General features: G+C 41.4%; 2 protein-coding genes across 2 annotated transcripts; one reads left to right on the top strand and one right to left on the bottom strand.

The window, feature by feature from the left end:
* Positions 1 to 781: 781 nt before the first annotated feature.
* LOC104446880 (phospholipase A1-IIgamma) lies at positions 782 to 2,244 on the bottom strand. The gene is made up of 2 exons (XM_010060679.3): positions 1,628 to 2,244; positions 782 to 1,433 (listed from the first exon to the last, which is right to left on the bottom strand). Exons 1-2 carry the CDS (start codon positions 2,180 to 2,182, stop codon positions 789 to 791), a joined length of 1,200 nt encoding a protein of 399 aa, XP_010058981.2. The 5' UTR covers positions 2,183 to 2,244; the 3' UTR covers positions 782 to 788.
* Positions 2,245 to 6,503: 4,259 nt separating this feature from the next.
* LOC104446881 (senescence-specific cysteine protease SAG39-like) lies at positions 6,504 to 10,811 on the top strand. Its single transcript, XM_010060680.2, has 7 exons — positions 6,504 to 6,861; positions 7,297 to 7,668; positions 9,457 to 9,577; positions 9,983 to 10,020; positions 10,340 to 10,425; positions 10,563 to 10,691; positions 10,755 to 10,811. Exons 1-7 carry the CDS (start codon positions 6,504 to 6,506, stop codon positions 10,809 to 10,811), a joined length of 1,161 nt encoding a protein of 386 aa, XP_010058982.2.
* The last annotated feature ends 1,225 nt before the right edge of the window (positions 10,812 to 12,036 follow it).

The following is a 12,036-nucleotide window of genomic DNA, read 5'->3' as shown; positions in this document are numbered from 1 at the left end:
TTGTTCACGGCCAGAATTAATCAAGTTTTTAAACTTCATAGAGAATTAATTCTTCGATCTACCAACATATATTAGTAGCGAGTCCAAATTGAAAAATCATTTGTGTGTTAAAAACATAAATTCTAAGTTGCATATTGGTATGGGCTTAGGAGAGCCCAAAGTAAGTCTAGGTTTAGTAATCCATTTGTCCTTAGGTGGTGCAAACTAAGGTTAGGTCACAACACATTCTTATATAATTTTGGGCATTCAATCAAACTCTTGAACAATAGCACCCCGGTTAAATCAAAATGATTTAAAGATTGTCAACTTAATTGATCTCGATTTGGTTTGGTTGTGAACTCAAATGAGATTTTTCAACATAGAAGGCTAGCAATAAAGAAATGAGGCAAATTACGAAATCAAGATTTACACAATGAAATTACTGCAAGAAAACAAATGATAATGAAGCGATGTCTATTATTCATTTAGGACCATATTTATTTCATGACATGAAGGTAAAGAAAAGATAACTTAGGACCACTAGTACAACACACATAACTTAGTACCACCAATACAACTCAATCAAATAACTCCACTTTTGCATTACGAACCTCTATTATGTTACTGCTAAGTCATAAAGCAGCAATTATTGTTAATAGCTGATCACACAGTAAAAAAAAAAAAAAAAAAAAAAAAAAAAAAAAAAAAAAAATATATATATATATATATATATATATATATATATATATATATATTTGTTTTATATTATCTTATATATATATATATATTGAGACTTGGGACTATACATTCTAAGTATCTTTTGGTGGTGGTGGGATATACGGAGGGGCCAAGCTCCAGTCTCCAGTGACCTCATCCTGGACCATGTTCTTGTTCTTCGCCACCAACCAATAAGCCGGAATTTTTCTTTCATCCTTCAGAGCATCCATTCCCTTGTTCACCAGCGCAATCCCGCGACGCTCGCCAACATCGAATTCGTTGCTATCGATGCCTCGTGTGCCCGCGATTAGATGCAGGCACGTCTCCAACATATGCCCGATTGCCACGGCGCCAGTCAGACCGCTGTAGAGAGGCTTCAGGTCCGGGGACTTGCGCGAGTCGACCAGCAGCTGTTCTCCAACGTGGTAATATCTGATTGGAGGGATGAAGGGAACGATGTCAAGGGCGTTGGTCACTCGAAGGGCGCGGAGCTTCTCGGACGACGAAAACTTTGCTTGGAAGTTCTCGTCCCCGACCTTGGGGCTGGCGAAGGGGAACGCGGTCACCAGACAGGCATTCTCGGGGTGGTCGGTGGGCGCGTTGTAGCCATTGGTCACGATGTCCAGCGCATTGATCGTTGCCAAAGCCGCGCCCAGGCTGTGGCCGGCCACTGTTATGCTGATTGTCTCGCCTTTGCCGGCATAGAGATCGACTTGCTTCCGGACCTCCCTTAGAACCTGACCAAAGTTGTCCATCAATACCAGTTTTAATTTGGCAAAGTAGTCCATACATCACGTGCTATATCTTATCACATTTTTAGATTTCTATATAATAAATAATTTTTTTTTTTTAAAAAAAAAAGGCGAAGGGGGAGCTTGTTCGGGAGGTAAATTAGCAAGAGCAATCTATAAATGGAGTGAAAGTTTCATACCTGGTCTCTGGCACTATGCCTCGTGTAATCATTTAGAAAATCCGATTTCGTATACAAATCTAAAAAGCCAGCGTGAATCTTAGTATCGGTGTCGTCCTTGAAAATGTCGGTCGCTGGCTTCAAATCATCTTGAATATCTTCAAAGGACTCCAGGAGATTCGCCGTTCCTCTCCAAGTGACCAAAATGTCCCTTCTCCCTAACGCCTCGGTCCCCTCGTCGGTGCTCACCGCAACATACCCGGCCCAAGACCTGTCCGGCTGCAGCAGAAAGGTTAAGTGCGCCGGCACGTAGAAGTACCGGGTCACCTCGTACCTGAACTTGTTGTTGTCCGTCTCGAGACCCACTTTAGAGAAGAGCTCGTCCATCGGGTACAGGGCCATGCCGTAGCCGTCTCCAGACTCCTCCTGGCCGTTGTATGCGTCGTAGATGGCTTGGACTCGTTCTCCGTAGTGTATGAGGTACATCCGGAGATCCTCGTCGAGAGGATCCAACATGTCCTTCCAGTTGGTCTCGCCGCTGAGCTCCGTCCATGGCCTTGAGCTGCCGCCTCCCATGGTATGTATCTCCCTCCCTCTCTCTCCCTCTCCCTGAACTCCCACTGATAATTTTTTCTTTTCTCTAGATGGAAAGGCTTGTGGAGATGCAATCTTCCTTCCATGCAATTTATAGACCCTACCTCTTCACTGTGCCATGCGCGATCACATTACGTGTCGAGATAGTTCCGATAAGTTACGTGATGGAGTTGCTTTGTGCATTATCTGGCACGTGAAAAACTCCCCTGGTCATCTATTAGAGGGTACTCAATTTCGAGGTGAGTCCTCCACCTTTCTTTGTGTGCCCAACTATATTAAATGGCACCACGAACCGAATGGATCGGAGGGACCATGCATATCTTCAGTTTAGTAGATAAGAATGCGAATTTCCAGTCTCCGTAGCTCAAAACTAATTATTAAAGATTACATGCCTGTCTTTCGTAAGGAATGATACTTGTGCTATAAAAATGTGCTAATGAGCATGGACCAACAAAAATTCTATTAACTGCTTCACATATGAGACTTCTCTAATATAACTCACACGTGTATCTGAATAATCTCCCTTTCACGCGTAAGCTCATGCCAATATTCCGATGTGAGATTTTTCTAATATAAGTCACATGTGTATTTTGACAATCTCCCTCACATGTGTGAGCTCAGTGTTAGGTATATTCTCCTTTAATTTAGGTATTATTCAACATAAACTTATCTTAAGTTGAATCTCCACATCATTGTAATGTACCCGCAACTATGCATAACAATAATCATCAACTACTAATTTGGGATTATATCCCCATGGTCTCTATTGTTCTCGACGATATAAGGTGACCAAGATTTAAAACGCGCATACTCTCAAAAATACCCTAAAGGAAAGAAATTGACTTTTATTGTATTAGCTAACCCAACGGTGCCAAAACTGAATTTTGTCACCTTAGGTTGCCGGGTGAGGTGACCCAAGGCAACAAATCATGGGTTTTATCATTTTAAGTCTACCTCCTATTGAAAAAAAAAAAAAAAAACAAGCATTTTCTCAATCAGATTAATCTGTCATTCTGTGATTGGAGTTTCAAGAAACATATCTAGACGTAATAGTTTGCATGCATTCGTGACATATGTGCAACGTAAGGTTTATGATCATATTACAAGAGAAAAGCATCATAATTACTACTTACACATCAAGAATGCAAAGAAATCCACACAAAGAATGAGATTAATACAGTTATGATTAGGCTTAATAAGTACCTAAAACATTTTATTGTAGGAGGACGTAGAATATTTATTTAAGTTCTATTGTTCTCGGCTATATAAAGGTGACCAGGATTTAAAACATGCATACTCTCAAAAAATACCCTAAAGGAACAAAAGACTTTTGTTGTATTACCTAACCCTCCGGTGCCAAAACTGAATTTTGTCACCTTACGTTGTCGGCTGAGGTGACCCAAGGCAACAAATCATGGTTTTATCGTTTTACATCTACCTCCTATTGAAAAAAAGACAAGCCTGTTCTCAATCAGATTAATCTGTCATTCTATTGTTGGAGTTTCATGAAGCGTATCTAGACATAATAGTTTGCATGCATTCGTGACATCTGTGCAACATGAGGTTTATGATTATATTGCAGGAGAAAATGATCATAATTACTACTTACACATCAAGAATGCAAAAAGATCCACACAAAGAATGAGATAAATACAGTTATGGTTAGGCTTAATAAGTACCTAAAACATTTTATTGTAGGGGGACATAGAATATTTATTTAAGTTCTATTGTTCTCAATGATATAAAGGTGACCAAGATTTAAAACGTGCATACTCTCAAAAAATACCCTAAAGAAACAAAATTGACTTTTGTTGTTTTACCTAACCCTACGGTGCCAAAACTGAATTTTGTCGCCTTAGGTTGTCGGCTGAGGTGACCCAAGGCAACAAATCATGGTTTTATCGTTTTAAGTCTTCCTCCTATTGAAAAGAACAAGAGCGCTAACCGTTCTCGAAAGTGCCGCTAAGTTTGTTTTCTTAAATTATTGAATAGAATAAGATCTGCATTTTGCCATCGCCATGGGCCGGCACCACTTATCTGTGTTCTCCTCTATCGCGGTATCGGGTCTAGGCTGGCGACGCTAGATCACCAACATCACGACCTTTTTGAAATGAAACATTAAAAAACAAGTTAATGGACAGGTTAATGGATTACTTGGAAGGCATAAACGGTTACTCGCTAAGGCTCTATTTTTCATAACAAATGTAACATTTCTAAAAATATTTTCTAAGAAAATAATAATATTTTTGACATCTTTGGCAAAAACCTAACAATGAACTGAAAAATATTTTCCATCATTTGGTATTGAAAATCTGATTTGATTTTTGTGAGGAAAATTACCAAAAAAATTGTATTTTTAAAATTATTTTTATGTTTAATTTTTTTTCTTTTCTTTCTTCTTCTTACATTGAAGATCACCATAGGCTGGCGGGGCTCGAGCCTCACCTAACTTCGGCAAAGGTCGGCTGGTGACTGGTATGAAGATCAAAATCAAATAGCGACCAATTCTGCAATTTTCCTGAATGGAAAAAAGTTTCGTAGCACAGTCAAGCTTCGACCCAGTTCAAATAGGAAGCCAAGCAACCGCAGAAAGAAAATGGCAGCAATGACTCGTCTGCATCTCCGGTATCCTCTGACTATTTCCGAGCCTTCTCCTCTGTTCTTGAAACCTTCATTATCTCCTCGTCTCTACTCGTACGCATAACAAACACCTCAGGTCTCTCCCTATTCTCTCTCTGAATTGATGCGCTTGGTGTTTCCTACTCATGTAATTCTATGCTTTATCTGCCTCTCTAACGCCCTTGCTTACAATCAGAGTGCTTCTTCGTTGACTGCGTCGAGCGGTTCGATTGTTGGAGATCTAGTGGCTGGTCACTGATCGACCTCTAGCGACCGTGGGTGAGGCTTGAGCCTTGCCCGGATAACAAAATCTGGCAAGAGTCACTGGCCATTGTTGTGGCTGGCGATTGGCCGAGGATGAAGCAACAAGAAATGAAGAAAATAAAATAAAAATTAATTAAAAATTCGATTTTTAAAATATTATTTATAAGAAGAAATGTCTCATTAATCAATGACCCAAGCTTGAGTGTCGGGGCACCCGAGCACGGCCTTTACAAACCCAGGCTTGAGTGCTAGGGCATTGAGCATGGGCACTAGGGGTTCAAGGCCAACCTCAATGGACCCAAGCATGGGCACCAAGGGCGTAAGCTAAAGCACCAAGGTCCGAGGCCCAGCCACAAGAGACCTAAGAAACAACTTCGGGTTTCCGTGCCCAAGCGTAGTTTCAGGTTCAAGCTCTGGTACCTAGTCATATTTTATAATATGTTTTCCGAATTTTCAAAGAGAAAATCATTTTTCTTAATTTAAACTTTGGTAGGAAAATATGTTTTCTTTACTTGGAAAGCATTCTCTATTTACTCATTTTCCTAAGTAAATCAACTACCAGAAAAATGAGTAAAATATTTTCCAAGAATTATATTTTCTAACAAACAAACGGAGCTTAAAGAGATGGTATTATCCCTCAACACGAACTCTCCCCAACCTCTACCAATCGCAACTTTGAGATTTTAAATAAATCATTTAGACATACAATTTAACTTATTTTGGAGGTGCCACTGATCTATTATGCCTAAGACGAGAAGTTCCGGTCAGCATAAGCAATCTTGAATTTCTGAATTCGGTGGTCAAAGAAAGGCTAAAAGGAGACATGAGGAAATGAAGGACGTAATTTATGATATGCAAGGGCATATTTATGCGCGGGCATTATGAGAAGCGTAGGTTAAGTAGCTATCAAACGAAGAGGCGTTTTTCTTGAGGAGGTGAACGCATGAACGGACGAGGAAGCACGTGCGATGGGGGAGATAGAAAGGGGTGTGTGCGCATGAGGACAAAAGAAAAGAAGAGCAAAGAAGCACGTGACAGACAAGAAGAAAGCAAGGTTCAGAGAGAATATTTGTTCAGCTACGAAACGGAATTTTTGGGAAGAGCAGGTCAACATTCACGGCCGAAGGGAGAGGAAGAAACAGCAGCACGCTAGAAGAAGGCAAGAGCACGTTTAGCTAAGCATGGACAGAACGTGATGGAAGAAGACGAACGCGCACTTCGAGATGGACTTCAGGGAGCTCTTCCTCCCTTTTGTTTTTCTGTTAAAAGGAGACTGAAGGCGAGTTTTAGAGGGAGCGAATTTCGGGAGAAAAAGAGAGGAGAGAAAAAGGAGGATTCATTTGAATAAGAAGAAAACACATTCAAGAGTGAACTCAGCATCTGCCTTGCTCTAATTCTTGGCGCTTGGGCGTGGCATAAGATGTTGCACAATCCCACCATTGCCGAGCAGCATGAGCATTGGATGGCCAATTACGGCCGGACCTACAACGACCCACAGGAGAAGGCGATGCGCCAAGCGATTTTCGCAAAGACCTTACAGTTCATCGAAGATTTCAACAAGTCCGGGAATCGGACTTTCAAATTAGGTCTCAACCAATTTTCAGACTTGACCAACGAGGAGTTTGTCCGGAGCCATACTGGATACTTGGCACCCAGGCAGCCTGAGCCTGCCAAAACACCATCCGTTAACCACCAAAAGCTGACCGGAGAAGTTCCTGATCACATTGACTGGGTAGAGAAAGGTGTCGTAAACGCGATTAAGTACCAAGGCCACCGTGGTAAGTACAAATGTTAAGTATGCATCCACCATTTTTTTACCCAATAAACAAGTAGGTATTTTTGTGGCCTATTTGGTAAAATTTTATCGCGAATTTGGGCATATGTGCGTCTTAGAATCTATTTGGTAAAATTTTCTCTAGGCATCTACAATTGTGAACAGAAGTGCTTCATCTTTTATAATGGGTTTGATAAACTCTTGATAACTGTAATAGTTTATAGCTTCTTGGTTGTTGTTTCACCAAAATTTAAGGTGCTATAGTTAATGTGTAACAACACATTCTAGCACAACCACCGAGTAACACAACTAAAACACAGCCACAATTGTACCAAACAAATGCTTACCATATTGTAATGAAAGGTCAGACACCAATGGCAACAAAGTTATGGAAATAATGTAATTTCATATGTTTATAACATGAACAAATATTATGTAGGATCCTGCTGGGCATTCTCAGTCGTTGCAGCAGTAGAAGGAATCGCGGTTATCACCAACGGTACACTGCTGGTGCTCTCCGTGCAACAGCTAGTAGATTGTGAGACCACAAGCTACGGCTGTGGAGGCGGTTACCTAGACAATTCTTTCAAGTACATTATCCAAAACCAAGGAATTGCGTCCGATAATAGCTATGCATATGAAGGAGTAGCCGGGACCTGCGATGCAACAAAAGCAGCAAAGCACACGACACAGATCAAGGGTTTCAGGGATGTCCCGTCTAGGGAGGATGAGCTCATGAAGGCAGTTGCGCAGCAACCGGTCTCAGTCATAATCTCATCAAGCCACCAAGAGTTCCTGAGCTATAGTGGAGGTGTGTTCTGTTGAAAATATGTCTCGAGTTTGAGCCTGTTGAATGAAACCGGATTGATGAGAATAAGTGAACTCGACCACGTGCAAGTCAAAGCGCGCATGTGAATTAGCCGAAATTGTCAGAAGAAGATTGCATGCAGATCTATGAGCCGCAAGCGTGAAGAGGCTAATGTGCGGCTTCTCTTGTTAGGCTAATGTGCGGCTTCTTTTGTTGTCTTCTACTCATATCTGCAGGTTGGACTTCACGAATGGAGGAAAGTGGATGGTGGCCCACTTGCATGCAAGGATGGGTGTTCCCTTTCTTGTTTTCTACCAAAGCCATCATTGCTGACTTTGAGAGAAGAAGAAAGAAAGCTTCATACGTCCATTTTCTTCTCTCCTTTAATGCATGCACATGCATGGACGCCCATGGATGATGGTGGGCTTGTTTTGTCCTTTCTTTCTTTGAAGAAGACTTCCTCACGTTGCAATAAATGATGGAGACTTTCTTTTATATTGTAAAAGAGAGAGATGTCCAATGGAGAAGAGTGCACCGAGTTATTTCGGTGGCCAAGGTAGAGCTGGTGAGAGAAGTCATGAGACTTCCTGGAGAAAAGGCAGAAGCTCTCGGTAGAGAGGAATAATCTTGTTGTAATTATACCTGAGTATTTTAGCCAGTTAAATTCTTGTGAGTAGAAATTGTTTAATTCCTTGAATGAGGGTTTCGCTAGAAATTGTGAGGGGCTAAATACTATGTGAGTTATTTGGGTGTAATTTGGGACAGGGAAACACCGAGAGTGTGGTTGAGTGTTCGAGTGATTGTAATCTCCGGCGTATCGCTTGTTTCTATAGTGGAATTTCGTGCTGCTCTCCCCGTGGACATAAGTTCTGATATTCGGACTGAACCACGTAAATTCGGTGTCCGATTTCCTTTCCTTCATTCCAACTATTTTATCCGATTCGCTTGGTTCATATTCCACACACAACAAGTGGTATTAGAGCCTGGTTTGGCTGACGTGAAGCAAATCGGTAACAATGGAAGAAGGAAAGGTGAGAATCGATCGATTTGATGGGAAGGATTTTGCTTCCTGGAAGATGCAGATTGAAAATTGTTTGTACTAGAGAAATTTGCACTTACCCTTATCTGGGGAGAAACCAGACTCAATGAAGGATGCCGAGTGGGAATTGTTGGATAGACAAGCGATGGGTGTTATTTGGCTGACGTTGGCTTGTAATGTCACATTTAACATCATGAAGGAGAAAACCACTGCGGGAATGATGAAAGCTCTGTCAAATATGTACGAGAAACCCTCTGCAATTAATAAAGTCTATTTGATGTGACGTCTGTTTCACTTAAAGATGGGCAAAGGTATGTCAATAGCTGAACATATCAACGAATTCAATGAGGTTGTTAACCTATTGAGTTCGGTTGAGATTAACTTTGAAGATGAGGTACGTGTGTTGATTTTATTATCCTCATTGCCTGATAGTTGGAATACTACTATTACTACTGTTAGTAATTCCTCTGGGTCAAGAAGTTTGACGTTTGATGAGGTTTGCAATTTGATTCTAAGGGAAGACATTTGTAGGAAAGAATCTGGTGAACCCGTGTTTACTGCTTTAGTAGGTGAAAGTAGAGGAAGAACTAGCACATGTGTTAGCAAGAACATGAGTAGACATAATTAGTCTAGGACTGGTAGGGTTGTCTGTTGGAATTGTGGCAATAGTGGGCATCGTAGAAGAGACTATTTTAAGCTGAAAAATGAAAAGAGTAAGGGAATTAGAGTTGAGTCTACTAATAATATTGCAGCTGTAGCTAAGAATGATTCTGATGGTGTTGATTGTGTCTTGTCTGTCACTGAGGATTCGTCATTTGACGGATGGATAATGGATTATGGTTGTTCATTTCATACTACACCAAATAGGAACTGGTTTATCACTTATCAGTGCACGGGTAGTGATAAAGTCTAGTTAGGAAACAACACTGAGTGCAATGTTGTGGCTGTTGGTGATGTTAAAATCAGAATGCATGATAGTATCGTGAGGACACTGACTGTAGTAAGACATATTTCAGAATTGAAAAAGAACTTAATTTCCTTGGGTGCCATAAATTCAGCTGGTTGCGGGTATTCTTCAGAAGGTGGAGTTCTGAAGGTTGTTCGAGGTGCCCCTGTGATAATGAAAGGAATCAAGCACAGAGGCCTATATAAACTTCAAGGTGAGACAGTGATAGGTTTTGCCCCGGAGACGTTGGTTGCATCTATTCGAAAGTCTATTAACTGCTCGAGAAAGACCTGAGTGTTTGTGCTGATACACAAGTTTGATACTGGTGTCAGGATCGTGCAGTCGAGAGCTTTGATCGAGATGAAGACTGGTAAGTCAATCAAGCATGTGCGGACTGACAATAGCATGGAGTTTTGTTCGGAGCTAGTAAATAAATTCTGCATGAAAGAGGGCATAGTGAAACACTGCACTAGTGCTAGTAAATCACAACAATTTGCGGAATTAATGAGCAGAATATTACTAGAGATGGCCCGTAAAATGATCTCAAGTGCTGGTGTTGCTAGGAGAATTCTAGCTAATGTGCTTAGTATGGTAAGCTACCTGGTAAATAGATCCCCATCAACTGTTATTGAATGACGGACTCTTGAAGAAGTGTAGTCAGGTAACGTTGCTGGTTATTCTATTTTTAGAATATTTGGTTGCCCATATTATTTTCGAGCGAGTGATGGTAAGCTCGATGGGAGGACATAGTGCATATTCTATGGCTATGCATAAGGTGAGTGGAGCAATCAGTTGTGGTGCCCGGATATAAATTTATCTATTGACAGTAGAGAAGTTACATTTGACAAGTCTCTGGTACTTCTAGCTAGGAGTGTTTGTAACAGTGTTAATACGGATCTAGACGGTGTTTAGTTCAAGGTGAAGTTGCAATTAGAAACTTCTGAGGTAGCGGGTACTAGCGGAATAATCAATACGGATGATGCTTGTAGCGAGGTGGAGTTGATAGAGCCAACGGTTGCTGTAGCTAATGAATTTGACAAGGTGCATGTTCGACCTTCTGTCAGATATGGAAGCAATGATGGTTTTGCTTTATCTATGATATAGGAGGTTATGTCAGAAAATCCTGTGGCAGTTGAGCCCATTGGGGCTGTGGGAGAGTAGTAGCGAGGCGTCAACTGAAGTGATTATGATTTGGCTCAAATGTCGAGCCAAGGTGGAGATTGTTGAAAATATGTCTCGAGTTTGAGCCCGTTGAATGAAACCAAACTGACAAGAATACGTGAACTCGACCACGAGTGAGTCAAAACGCGCATGTGAATTAGCCGAAATTGTCAGAAGAAGATTGCATGTGAATCTATGAGCCGTAAGTGTGAAGAGGCTAATGTGCGGCTTCTTTTGTTATCTTCTACTCATATCTGCAGGTTGGACTTCACGTATGGAGGAAAGTGGACAGTGGCCCACTTGCATGCAAGGATGGGTGTTCTCTTTCTTGTCTTTTGCCAAAGCCATCATTGCTGACTTTGAGAGAAGAAGAAAGAAAGTTTCATACGTCCATTTTCTTCTCTCTTTTAATGCATGCACATGCATGGATGCCCATGGATTATGGTGGGCTTGCTTTGTCCTTTCTTTCCCTGAAGAAGACTTCCTCATGTTGCAATAAATGATGGAGACTCTCTTTTATATGATAAAAGAGAGATGTCCAACGGAAAAGAGTGCGCAGAGTTATTTCAGTGGCCGAGGTAGAGCTGGTGAGAGAAGTCGTGAGACTTCCTGGAGAAAAGGCAGAAGCTCTCGGTAGAGAGGAATGATCTCGTTGTAATTATACCTGAGTATTTTAGCCACTTAAAATTTGTGAGTAAAAATTGTTTAATACATTGAGTGAGGTTTTACTAGGAATTGTGAGGGGTTAAACACTATATGAGTTATTTGGGTGTAATTTGGGGCAGGGAAATACTGAGTGTGTTTAAGTGCTCGAGTGATTGTAATCTCCAGCGTATCGCTTGTTTCTATAGTGGAATTCTGTGCTGCTCTCCCCGTGGATGTAGGTTTCAATATTCGGACTGAACTACGTAAATCCGGTGTCCGATTTCCTTTTCTTCATTCCGACTATTTTATCCGATTCGCTTGGTCCATATTCCACGCGCAACATGTTCAATGGGGAATGTGGCCAGCGGCTAGACCATGCAGTCGTCGTGGTTGGGTACGGGACAAGCGAAGACGGAACCGACTTCTAGAAGATCAAGAACTCGTGGGGCGAGACACGGGGCGAACGCGGTTCCATGAGGATTCAAAGAGGCCGTGGTAGTTCTGAAGGACTATGCAGAGTCGCATCGAAAGCCTCGTATCCAACTGTTTGAGAGTACTAATTGCAACATACATACACGCA

The sequence above is a fragment of the Eucalyptus grandis genome, chromosome 5 (assembly GCF_016545825.1).
Source record: "Eucalyptus grandis isolate ANBG69807.140 chromosome 5, ASM1654582v1, whole genome shotgun sequence".
In the NCBI taxonomy this organism is placed as follows: Eukaryota; Viridiplantae; Streptophyta; class Magnoliopsida; order Myrtales; family Myrtaceae; genus Eucalyptus; species Eucalyptus grandis.
The sequence above is the reverse complement of the archived record's forward strand: the minus strand, read 5'-3'. Positions and strand labels throughout refer to the sequence as shown.